Genomic DNA, 13328 nt, shown 5'->3' on the forward strand with positions numbered 1-13328 from the left:
CCTGCTCCACTGCTCATTCCCTACTGCTCCTGCGTGCTTGTGGGGACTTAACCCACCTTCCAGGCGGCGCCCTGTTTCAGGGACGCTGTATTCCCAGCCTCGTGCAGCCTTCCCGCTGCTGATTTTGGAAGATTTTCATCACCCCCAGTAGAAACGCTGTAGCCCGAGCGGTCACTCCCTGTGTCTCCCCGACCGGACCACTCCTCGCTTACCTTCTGTCTTCGATTTGCCTGTTTCGCCTTCCTGCTCAGCCCACAGAGGCCCTTTGCTTCTTGTCCTCACCCCTGCGCCCTGACTGCTGACTGGGTTAACCCCATCCCACCCCCCTGTGTCCTGCTGCCCAGGCCCGACAGGCCTTCCCAGCCTCGGCTGCTGCCTCATGGCCTGGCCCTGTGACTGTGGTGCTGCCCTCCCCAGGGCGCTGAGGTGCCCCTTGCCTGGCAGCCTCCTCTCCTCACACCTCCCTGCCTCATGCCTCCTTGTGCCGCATCATGTCTTTCACACCTGCTCATGCCCCCTCACACCCCCTCACACCTCCCCACACTCTCTCCTACCCTCACGCCCCCTCACACCTCCCACCTCATATCTCCTCATACCCCCTCACACCTTCTCATGCCTTTCCACATCCCGTCACACCTCCTCATGCCTCTTCATTCCTCTCCACACTAACTCATGCCTCCTCATACCTCGCCATACTCCTCACACCTCCTCACGTGCCCTCACAGGCCCTCACCCCTCCCTGCAGCTCCCTGCACCATCTCATGCCTCCTGGCACCTCCCCACACCTTTGCACACCCCCTCACACCTGTCCACGTCTCCCCCCACCTCCTCAGATCACCTCACACTCTCCGTCCTTCTCCCACCTCTGGGGGGGGGGGTGGGGGGTGGGTGTGTGTGTGTGTGTGTGTGTGTGTGTGTGTGTGTGTGTCTTTAGTTCTCGGGCCCAGATTCCACGCACCACGTTGCCGACCTGGTGCGCGCTCCGTCGGTCTGAAGGCGAGAGTGGTGTGAGTTTTCGTCTGGCCTCAAGTGTTCTTCAGCTTCTCTCACGGTCTCTGTCTTCGTCCTCTCGGAATTGATGGGTCTGGTTTTGTACCAAACAGGCAGAGCCCGCGCGGTCAGGAGCAGCATAAAGTAGGGACGGGTCATTAATCTCCGTCTGCCTCTCCCTCAGGAGCTGTCTCCTCCCAGCCCAGGCCCTGCGGAGGTCAGCGGGAGCCAGCGCAGCCTGCAGGAGATGGGCAGTGAGATAAGGGACCCCCGCAGGCCAGAGATCAGGACTTACCCAGCGCGTTTAGCTCCAGTTCTGGGCACGAATCAACAGTCAGTGACGTCTCTTGAAGCGCAGATGGGGGTGGGGGTGAGTCGGAGAGTTTGGATTTATTTTCCTGGAAACTCGATCCGGATATTTATACACCTTAAGTAACGGAGGCGGACTCGGTGTTGTAAAAATGTGCGTATGTATGTATTTGTACGTGTGTGGGGGCGTGTGTGCATGTGTGCATACATATATTGCAGTTCAGAAACGCCAGAATTTAAGTGCAGCTTGAAGGGCCTTAACATTAAGGATTAACTTGAAGAACAAAGGAGGATTTTCTCAGCTTGAGTAGAGCCAGCTGCATTAAGACCTGGATGTGTCACGGATGATCGGCCATGGATTGAGTTTTACAAATCCTGGTCAGGCTTGTCTTTTGATGTGGTTGTCACTTCGGCTGTTAGTTTCGAGAGCATCAGATGATTTACTGAAGATTAGGTTGTGTCTTTCCCTGGCGATGACTTTCCCTCTCCAGGCAGGGGCAGGTTTAAGCTCTGTGTGAGGCTCCGGGCCCCCTCAGGGTGGAACGCCTCACCCACGGGCCCCTCGAGCTCTGGGTGCTGCGAGGCTGGTGGCCCTGCGTAAGGGGGGTGGTCCTGAGTATTGTTTTAAAGTTACCCTTCTTGTTTGTTGTGTTGTTATCACCGTGAGTCTTACTAAAGCTGTGGTGAACGGTGACATGGACAATGTCTGTCCGTGCTTGGTGGCTAGGGTGTTTCCCAAACTCTGTTCCTTGGAACACTCAGTGGCCAAGTAAGTTCCGAAAACTGCCGCATGCTCTACGTTTCCTTGATGATTTGCAGCAGTCCTTTAAAGACTGGGAAGTTCCTGTGGGGAAAACCATGTAACCTAGCAGTTTCTAAATTTATTTGATCATTTGACGCTTAATTTCCAGTAGCATTTATTAGTTCTCAATTCTGTAGGAGCGCCCTGAGAAGCCCTGGCTCGGAGTAAGCGTGTGCAGGTGGAGGCGTTGGGGCAGAGCGCATGAATGCCGAGAAGGCTTAAATGCTAGACCGCGTACTTCACCGTCACAGCCGAGAACCCTGTGCTTCCCCGTGTTCCAGGAAGGGTGTTCTGGGTCCGGGCTGGCCTTGGACACCGGCCTCCCGCACCCGCCTCTGTGCAGTCCACTCCCAGCGGAACATGTGCAGATGGGCAGGGGTCAGGGGTCAGAGGAGGCCGAGGTACCCCCCACGAGGTGGTGCCCACCCGCTCGCTGCCTGAGCTTGGGCCAGCGGAGGCTGCAGCCTTCTGGTCTGCGTCCCGCCTCATCACCTCTAGGTCTCTCCTCTCTAGCTGTAGGCCTGTTGAAGGCAGGACTGCCACAGTTTTCTCTCAGTCCTGCCAGCGCTTTGCAGAGAGCTGAGTTGGTTGTGACCACCTCGTTGTCCCCTGTCTGGGGGATGCTGTCCCGTGGAGTGTGCTTGGGCCATGCCCGGGAGCACCGGGGTAGGCCTGCTGGGTATGAGTAAACTGAGTCACTCGGGCTGAAGTTACCTGCCACCAACCAAGTCCCCTAAGTGTGACATAGTATTAAAAATATTTGCATGTTGACAAGGTCAAACACTTTAAAAATACTGTAGTTTCTTCTCTACACTTCGATGTCTGTGAATTCTTTTTTTTTTTAAAGCTTTTATTTATTTATTTACAAAGAGTGAGAGAGAGAGAGCACAAGCAGGAGGGGCAGCAGGCAGAGGAGAGGGAGGGGCAGGCTCCCCTCCAAGTAGAGAGCCCGATGTGGGGCTTGATCCCAGGACCCCAGGATCATGACCTGAGCTGAAGGCAGATGCTTAACCAACTTAGCTGCCCAATATCTGTGAATTCTTAGTTAAAAACTACTAACATTTTTAAATAATGAAGAGTTATTAAAAGCAAAGTCCCCAAGTATCATTTAAGGAGAATTTTTCCAAAACCGTTGTTCTGTGTTGGGTGAAACAGTCATATTTTGTAGGAAATTTTTGGAATCACGCATTAATCTGTTCCCAAGAGAGTTGGTTTTGTAACATTTCTCCTTACAGGCTACAGAGAAACACCAAAGGTGATGGGACTTGCCTAAGATCCCAGGGAAGATTGTCAGGTGAAGCCGGAGGAAGGACCCCTTTACAGTAAGGGCAGTGTCCTTTGCCACATATTTGGCTAATTACCAGACATTTCAGTTTATTTGTGATGTTAACTCCTACTTCCTACTTCCTTCCAAAACCAATTTAGGACAGATACAGAACTCATGTCAGAAGCAAAATCATTTGTAAGTTCAGAATGCTTACCCATGAAGCTTGGAAAGTGTGACTTAAGTGGGGTCAGGGGGATTGTAGATTTGCTTCCTGTAAATCTGTGGGAGTATCTGCGTGTCCCCCTCCCCAGATACGGAGTCTGTTCCTGAGAGTCTCCCGTGGCAGCGCGTTACTAGACATCGGAGGGAGGGCAGGAGTGTGTCTGGCTGGGGGGCTGTCCGTGGACCCCCAGCATCCCCTGATCTCTGGTCTCTGCGCTGTGCCCTGACTCTCCGTGTCATCCGATTGCTGTGATCACCTCTTTCAGCATGTCTTAAGTGAATGGTTGCAAAGCTATTCAAGAGGAGCAGCATCTCTCAAGAGGTGGTCCTTGGACTAGCTGAGTCAGAATCACCTGGGCTGGGGAATTAGTGACATGCAGGTTCCTGGGCCCCTCCCCAGGTGGGGCTGTGGGATTTGCATCTTTAGCAAGTTCCCCGGGTGATTCCGTTTTTTTTTTTTTTTCCTTTTAGTTTAAGTATAATTGACACACAGTGTTGTAATAGTTTCAGGTGTACAACATAGTGATTGGGCAAGTCTGTGCATTACTCCGTGCTCACCATGAGGAGTGTGGTCACCATCTGTCACCGTACCATGTTACTGCAATACTATCTTCCCTATGCTGTACTTTTCATCTCTGTGACTTATTTATTTTATAACTGAAAGCTTGTACGTCTTAAACCCCATCACCTATTTTACCCATCCCCCCACCCCCCTGGCCACCACCAGTTGGCTGCATTTCAGAGTCTGCTTGTTTGTTTTTGTTTGTTTGTTTGTTTTTTCCAGATGCCCCATCAATGTGAAATCATATAGTACTTGTCTTTCTCTGACTTATCTCACTTAGCATAATACCCCATAGGTCCACCCACGTTGTTGCAAATAGCAAATCTCATTCTTTTTTAAGACCAAGTAATGTTCCATTGGGTATACATACCCTGTCTTCTTTATCCAGTCATCTGTCAAGGGATTCTTAGGTTGCTTCCATATCTTGGCTGTTGGAAATAATAGTGCAGTGAACATAGGGGCGCAGATATCTTTTCAAGTGAGTGTTTTCGTTGTCTTTGGGTAAATACCTGGTAGTGGAATTACCAGATCATATGATCTTTCTTCTTTAAATGTTTCAAAGCTTCTCCGTACTGTTTTTCACAGTGCCTCTTCTGCACATAAAAGTCAGAATAACCTACTGAGGGTCCTCAGGGGAATGCCTTTTAGGAGGCTCCTGAGGGAAATGGCTTCTCCTGTTGCACATGTATTCTGGGAACTGACCCAAACAGCCCCCACGGAGGCTCGCTGTGACCTCTGCATCAGCACACTTAGCTACGTACTTGGGATCCACTGAAGCATTTCCTGGGGTTACTTCAGATATCCCTTGTGCACATGGATTTCTCACTGCGTCTTCCTTCAGCAGGGGGGCAACGATATTCAATTCCCGTCTAGCCTCAAAGATCCCAGAGCTGCCTGTTCGCTCCTCCCCTCTCCCAGGAACCATGCTCGCGCTGCCCACCCTGTTCTGCCTTGTCCTTCCCTCCATCCAGCTCGGGCAATGTGTCAGCCCCTTAGCTGTTTTCAGGCATGGAGCAAAATGTGGGAGAAGCCCCGAACGCAAAGAGAGCTGAGAAGTGGGAGAGCGTGTGGGAGACTGTGTGTAAGGTTGGTGGGGAGGGGTGGGCCTTAGTGGGCCAGCGGGCCAGGCCAAGGCTGGGAGCGGGTCTGGGAACTCGGTGCAGAGGCCTTGCTGGGCAGCAAGGGACGCGGGTCCCGATACCACCCACAGCAGGGGCTTCACCCTTCTTCCAGGGTTGCCCCCGCCCCGTGGACATCAGGGATCTGGGGAGAGCACAGGCATGAGCACGTGTCCTACTGTTCCACCTTACCCCATCTCAGTCCCCCGGCCAGCCCCCCAACACCCCCGGGGGCCTCCTGCGTTTGCCTCAGAAGCCCCCATGTGCACGTGCTGTGGCCATAGAGGCCGAGTTGCAGCTGGGGCTGGAGTGGGAGCTGCCACCTACAGTCCCTCTCCTCTGCCTCCTCAGAGGCTCTGCCAGGCTGGCCGCTGCGCCCTGCGTGGACATAGCGGCGATGGGGCAGGACACGAAAGATGTGGAGAGATTCCGACACATGATGTTTTCTCCTGTAAATAATGGTCGTTTGATGCTTCGATAGCCCGGAGATGTTGGAAGTGGGCTGCCGAACTTGAGACCTGGGTGGGTGGACGCTTCTATTCAAACAACACGGATTTGGTGCCAGTGAAGATTCTAAGGAAGGGCGAGGGCGGACTGTTGATCTTTAGGGGAAGTACAGGTGTGAATCATACTAAGAGAGGTACTTGGCTGTGGTAGGCCAGTAATACCTTTTACCCCCCCCACCCCACCTATTTTTAACCCTTTCCATTATTTAAAAAAAAATATTTATTTGATGGAGAAAGACAGCGAGAGAAAGAACACAAGCAGGGTGAACGGGAGAGGGAGGAGCCTTCCCACTGAGCCTGGAGCCCGATGCGGGCCTCCATCCCAGGATGCTGAAGGCAGAAGCTTAATAAATATCCTTACTTTTGGAATTGTGTGGAGGGCTTGAAAAGTCTTTAGCATAACACTCTTACAAAGCCAACAGCTCGGTTTCAGAACCAGGGGCCTGGTGCCGGGTGCAAAGGGAAAGAGGAGTTGCAAGGGACGGTGCTGGTTTGTTGGTGATGGTGTACTGTGTCCCAACTCTGATTTTGTCTGTTGTTGCAGGTGATTTTCAAAGCCAAGTCAAAATATTCTCCAGAATTACTCAAATACCGGTAAGTACCCGGGGGGATTTCCATCCTCATTTGCAAAATACATTTTCAACTATTTAGGACTTGGTTAGGCAGCCTGAGGCAGAAATGGAGCTTGTGTCCTCGAGGAGCAGACACCCTGTGCAGATGTCCGGAAGAATGCCAAAACTCCCCGAATCCGATGAAGCAGGTGGTGTTCGGGGGGATTGGGCAGTCTCCGGCCTGGGCTGCTGTGTACTCTGAGGGCCACGGGAATTTCGTGGAAAGTCAGTTAGTGTTGGGCTGAAAGGGCAGGCTCGTAACCTGGAAGGGAGCACCTTAAATTACGTGGCAAGTTTACATGAAGAAGCGGATAGGCTTGTTTTTCCTGTAGAGAAGGTTTGTAGGTTTCCCCAAATTTCAGAGGTCTGTGACCCCAGCACCCCCAAGAGCAAAGAAACTGGTGGCTTAAAGAATGGTCAGACTTGGTCAAAGAGGAAAGGACACAAGGCATTCAGAAGACATGGGGCAGGTGTGTGGCGTTCTGATGTCCCTGCCCAGGAGAGCTCCAATGGCATGAGCAGACATTTCTGGGAAGGTAATTTTGGCCACTTACCTTCTTGAATCAAAATGAAAATTAAATTATTTTGTAGCTTTAAAAATATGGAAAAATGTGTGCATATTGTATTTTATTTAAATATATAATTTTAAATTTATAAACACTCTTTTATTTAAAATTCTAGAAGTGTATTTTTCTCGCGATATCATTGACATACAACATTATATTAGTTTGCAGTATCCCACAGGATGATTTGATATTGGCCTATTGCAAAATGACCACTTCAGTAAGTCTAGTTAACATCTGTTACCGAACATGGTTACAAAATTTGTTGTTTCTTATGATGAGAACTTTTAAGATCATGAAAATGTATATTTTGATCTCCATTTTATATCCAAAGAAACTGAAATTCAGAAAGTAATATGACAGTACTCGGGCCAAGAGAGAAGTCATGAGACACAGGGTGCCATGTTTGTTTTTTTCACCTAAACTTGAAGTCTTTGTTCACTACTTTTTGGGTAGTTTGGTGCTTGTTTCTACTAGACTACTCAGCTGGGACTTCACGGTCTACCATGAAAATATGTTGGTCTGAAGGAGAACCCTTTAAAGGAGCAATTCCAAGTACACAATCCCTTCCCTTCTCTGGTAAGAAAATAGCTGGCCTTTCCTCCACACCCATAATGTAAGCCTCCAGCCTCTTGACTAGAAATATGGATCAACCCGGGGACTGGGGAGCCAAGAATGGTTGAAGACTGGGGAGGAATAAGATATTCTGATCGGATCATGGAGCTGGTCTTAATCTTGGACGTGGTCGGTTGAAGCTGAGGTAATGCGGTGTCTTCTAGACGTGGAATATGAAAGCACTGGTCAGAAAGGAAGGCTGGTTCAGAAGTTTTCAGCCTCTGAGCCCTTGGGGGGGTGGGGTCCATTAGATGTGAGGGGGTGTGTGTGGGTGCAGTTCTTGCTCCTGGAACCGAAGTGCAGACACCAGGATGGGCTGTTTTCAGTGGGAGGGGGTTTGTGGAGATGGAGAGAGAACACCAGGAGAAATTCAGCCGGATGAGATGTTCGGGCTGGAGGAGACGGAAGAGTTTCTTGAAAGCAGGAGGGTTAGAGTCCAGTGGGAGGAGCCTCTTGACAGAAGTCCTCAGAGTTACTCGTATTCATGCCTGGCTTCCATCTTCTCTGTTCGATCCCCCACTTTTTTTTTTTTTTTAACATTTTATTTATTTTTTGAGAGAGACACACAGCGAGAGAGGGAACACAGGCACTGGGAGCGGGAGAGGAAGGGAAGCTGGCTCCCTGCAGAGCAGAGAGCCCGATGTGGAACTCGATCCCAGACCCTGGGATCGTGACCCGAGCCGAAGGCAGATGCCCAGCGACTGAGCCCCCCAGCGCCCCAATTCCCCACTTCTCTTAAGCCATTTGCAGACATTTCAGGCCTGATTTATCCCTCGAGGTGCTTTGGTATGTTGGCTTTTGAACAGACCGGCTTCCCTGACTGAACCACAGCTCACTTGGAAAGAAGCACAAGCTGCCACTCTGGAAGTGGTTGCAGCTTCTCCCCCAAGCTCCTCCGGTAGCCGCTCCATGTCTTTGAGGATGGTTTATACTCAGCCCCGCCGAAAACCACTTCGTTTCCCCTGAAGTCCCCTCTCCCCTTGACACACCGCACACTCTCGGCTTTGCTGGAGTCGGTGCCCATGTGATTCAGTTTTTCACTTTCTCAGGCTCTGGTTTTTGGTCTTCGGCTTAGGAGGCATGAATACCGCGCCTGGGGAGCTCAAGAACACTTCGATTTTAAGCATTTTTAACTGTTTTCCCACCACCTTTGAGTAAAAAACACAACGAACCAGGCTTCACTTTTCCCATTCTGGAAGGAATCTCAGAAGAGAAATTTAAACCACGCTTTACAAGCCACTGACACCATCCCCTTACCGTCAGAGGGAGCAGGGTTCTTGTGCATGGAATTCGTGGGCATTCGTGGGCGGCCCACAAGCTGGGCACCTCGGCCCCGAGGCCCTGCCATCAGCAGCCTCAGTGACTGTCTCCACTTGCAGACCCGCCCGAAGCCGATCCTTGTGGGCTCACAAGCAGAGTCATCGTCCTTGATGCCTGGTCCCACTGATTTTCTTTTCCTTTGGTCTTTTTTCTCCTTATAGGCTGTTTATCCTGACCCTGTGTTTGAGCTGAGAAGTAGTCATTCTGGGGCAGGTTGTCAAACAGTGTTGCCATGGAAATGCCCCCTTGCCATAGGATTTGTTCTGCACCCCCCCCCCACCCCGCGCGCTCTCCACACCTCCAGATCTCTCCCCGTCCTCCACAGCTGCAGGCCCTGGGGGAAAAGTTAAGTTTTGCAAGGTTTTTTTTTTTTTTCATTATGAAAGTTATAAAAATCATATAATAGAAAAGGATTGGAAGTTTGTGAATAGAGACATGTGGAAAGAAAGAAACCAAATCTAGTACACCCCCACCCCCCGCCCTACAGAAACCCCGTCCAACTCTGAGGAGACACAGTAATGTTTTCCATTGTCGGTTTTCGTCTGTCTTTCCCAGAACAGAGTTATTTTGCCACATTTATGATTTTGCTTTCTGACATTGACCTTAATGTTGGATTACAAGTACTTTGCCCATGTTGTCTCAAGCCTCACAACACAGCTGATTTCTTTGAGACAAAACCAGGCAGTTCAGCTCAGGTCATGATCCCGGGGTCCTGGGATCCAGCTCCATGTCGTCATCAGACTCCGTGCTAGGCAGGAAGTGCCTAGTGTGAGCACTCCCTCTCTCTCTGAAAAAAATAAATAAAATCTAAAAAAGAAAAAATACAAGACGGATAGGATTCTGTTTAGCAGGTGGTCCTAGAGGCTTACGGAGTAGGGTAGGCTAGAAAGGGAAGGGCAGGAAGGTTTTAAGCAGAAAGTTCTGCTTGTGTAAAGACGGGGCAGTGGGGACACCTGGACGGGCTTCCGGCCAGCACAGACCGGCTGATTAGGATGGGGGGTGCCCATCGGTTGACCTGGCTCTGGAGACTGACCGAAGTACGGGGACTGGAGGGTGCCCGTCGAGGGTGGGGGGTCAGTCTGGACACCGTTACGTTGGTTTTAGACAGAAGCACGAGGCCATGCAGTCGGTGACGATGGGAAAGGGGGGCCCACAACAAGGGGAGCCGGAATAAAGAATCTGTTGAATTTGACAGCTGGTTAAACTGGGGTGTAATCCAAGAAACTGTGGTGCCTTTCAGAGAAATAGGAAAGCGGAGAGGAGTACTGGAAGAGGAACTTTGGGAGTTAGGCGTGGACACGGTCTGAGGGGACAGGGGCCAGTGACAGGCTGTTTGGAATGTGAGTCGGGATGTAGGACAGGGCGGTGGCTTTAGAAGAGCAGTAGGAGCTTGAGCGTCTGAGGCCGTAACTGAGGCTGCACGAGTAAGCGCGTGTCCCGGTGGTGGAGGAGGAGAGCGCCTCGGGTGTCGTCACTTTGGGGGAGGAAGAGGAACCAGGGCTGTCCAGGGGCAGGTCAGACAGGGGAATAGGAGGCAAGCATAGGGCCATGGAGTGATGGACAGGGGGGCTCCGGGAAGGCAGGGAGAGACGGCGACCAGGAGCTGACACCTTTTGGTTTGGGAGTAGGTCATGGGGACCTGGGAGAGTGGGGTGTCTGCAGGGGACGACCTCGGAGGAAAGGGTGATGGGATGATGTGAAGACTTTCTAGGAGCTGCTGCTGACCAAAGGGGAAGCTGGGGTGAGACCGTGAGGCCCCATGGGGTGAGGACAGAGGAATGATGCGGTAAGAAGCCACAGAGCCCGATGGATTCTCACGGCGGCCCTTTGAGGCAGGCTGGGAGACCTCATCTCCTTTCTATAGATAAGGACATGCAGCCCAGAGTGGCCATGAGAGACTGGCCTGATGTCTTGGCTCTGTGTGTCTCCAGGTCACACCGGGGAGATGAGGGTAGTGGGAGGGAAGGAAGGAGGGTGGGATGGAGGCTGGGTTGACATTGTGTGAAAATCCAAGATGGAAAGGCGCAGCAGGGAGCTGGGGACACTGACCGTACTAGCTGTCGTGGGCACCACACGGTTGGCATCGAGTTATGCCTGGCTTCACACTTCCCTTACGCTTCTCTCTCTCCCTGTGTCCCCTCACCCCTGCTGTGGGTCCTATCAATGACAGTGTCTAGAGCTGGGACTATCATTCAGGAGTCTTTTTTTTTTTTAGGATTTTATTATAGGAGAGAGAGGGGGAGCACGAGTAGTGGGGAGAAGAAGAGGGAGAGGAAGAAGCAGGTTCCCCACTGAGCAGGGATCCCGACGTGGGGCTCCATCTCAAGACTCTGGGACCATGACCTGAGCCGAAGGCAGAAGCCTAATGACTGAGCCAGCCAGGCGCCCTGTCATCCAGGTTTTTGTGTCCCCGTCTGTTACAGCTTTAGAAGACACTCTAGCTTCAAACCGCTTTTACTTTTTCTATTTTTATTTTTTTTAAAGTTTTATTTATTTATTTGATAGAGACACAGCGAGAGAGGGAACACAAGCAGGGGGAGAGGGAGAGGAGAAGCAGGCTTCCCGCTGCGCAGGGAGCCCGATGCAGGACTCGATCCCACGACCCTGGGATCATGACCTGAGCTGAAGGCAAATGCTTAACGACTGTGCCTTCCCAGGTGCCCCTCAAAACCGCTTTTAGTCGAGAGTTTTCTTTTTCTGGATTTACAGACATAGTCAACGTAGAGCCAGTCTGATTTTGAGCCCTGCACGTCTGTTCCTTGTTGGCGTGTTTACCGAAGGAGGTAGACAGCACGGGCCATCCTGAAGCAGCCAGAGGCTGCGGCCTTGGGTTTCATTCGGTCCGAGAAGCCCGCTGGCCGTGCGCCGGTCACAAGGAAGTGGGCAGCTTCAGGAACCTGCGGGTCACAAACGGCGGGGACCCAGCCAGTGGTGTCCATTAAGCCCCCGGCAGGGTCTGCGGCAGATCTGACCACCTCCCCGAGGCAGGAAAAGCAGGGCTCGGCTGGCAGCTTCCCGAGGGCACCGTTTGTAGCTGGTCTGTGATCCGCGTGCGAGAGCAGCTGCTCTGCAAACCCGCACTCCGCGGGTCCGCGCTGGCGCGTCCGCTTCCAGCCGTTGACGGAACGGGCCGCGCTTTCCTTGCGGGTCGATCCAGACTCACAGCCAGCAGGCAGGGCGTGGGGCTGACCGCTCTCTCTGTTTCTCCCTAGGCTGCCCCTCTACCTGGCCTCGCTCTTCATCAGCCTTGTTTTCCTGTTGGTGAATTTGACCTGCGCGGTGCTGGTGAAGACAGGCGGCTGGGAGAGGAAGGCCATCGTCTCGGTGCGTGTGGCCATCAACGACACGCTCTTCGTGCTGTGTGCCGTCTCCCTCTCCGTCTGTCTCTACAAAATCTCGAAGATGTCCTTGGCCAACATTTACTTGGAGTCAAAGGTTGGTGGATGCGTGGTCAAGATCCCTTTGCTAAGCCGACTCTAAATATAGTTTCTTGGTTGCAGACAGAACTCAGCTGACACCTTCCACAAGTGGCCTTCTGCGAATGGTTGGCCACACCGTGGCTGCCAAAACCCGGAGCTGTGTCCTTCCTTGAACTTCGCACGTGAGAAGGGTTGCTTTGATGTGTGGGAGTGTGAGAATTACTGGCAGGGAGGCGGCCTGTGCATAGACACAGTGTTTAACCAACATTTTAAAGGACTCGCCGATTGCTTGTGCCGCTGAGACTAGTAGAAACACTCGCCAAGTGTCCCCAGTGTTTCAGGCACTTTGAGATCCGCATTTGGCCTGCGTAAGCTCTTGGCGTCCTCCCAGATCTCTGGGAGACCAGGCCCTGGAGGTCAGTACCCGGCGTTGTCCTATGCAGCCCGGAGACGGAGAGCCAGGCTTTGGGCTCACGGTCTGGCCGCAGGCTCTGCATATTTGGATGGAGGCTCACCTCAGGACTGACTGATGCACCCAGGAGAGGACAGTGGACACTCCAGTGAGGACACTGCCCCCTGGAGTTCAGGCCGGCCCCTGCACTGCGCTCTCGGTCAGAGATGGAGGTGGCCGGGAGGGGAGGCCGGCTTGGTTTGCGGTGTGCTGCACACCCTAGAATGCCCGTTTGCTCTTCCTTTCCCCAGAGTTCTAGGGAAGGGCTGACATGCTCGTGGGCCCCCGATCGGCCTCACCCCGAGTCTCCCTTCGTTGGGAAACCCAGAGAAGTCTGGAGGCTGGGGAGGGCGCCTTGGTTTTCGCACTCGTGCACTGATTGAATGATTCCTGTCATTCCTTTGCTTCTAACCATGTCCTCTGGTGGACCCCCTGTCTGGCCGACCCCCGTCTGGCCGAACTTGTGTCTGGCCGACCCCCGTCTGGCCGACCCTGTGTCTGGCCGACCCCCTGTCTGGCCGACCCCCCTGTCTGGCCGACCCCCTGTCTGGCCGACCCCCGTGTCTGGCCGAC

At 52.5% G+C, this 13328-nt stretch overlaps 1 protein-coding gene across 1 annotated transcript in view; it reads left to right on the forward strand.

The window, feature by feature from the left end:
- The window catches only part of GPR137B (G protein-coupled receptor 137B), a 50703-nt gene that overhangs the window by 14946 nt on the left and 22429 nt on the right, over positions 1–13328 (forward strand). The window contains 2 exon segments of the mRNA XM_046027056.1: positions 6321–6370; positions 12098–12320. Of these exon segments, the coding sequence (XP_045883012.1) occupies positions 6321–6370; positions 12098–12320 (273 nt within the window).

The sequence above is a fragment of the Meles meles genome, chromosome 13 (assembly GCF_922984935.1).
Source record: "Meles meles chromosome 13, mMelMel3.1 paternal haplotype, whole genome shotgun sequence".
Taxonomy (NCBI): Eukaryota; Metazoa; Chordata; class Mammalia; order Carnivora; family Mustelidae; genus Meles; species Meles meles.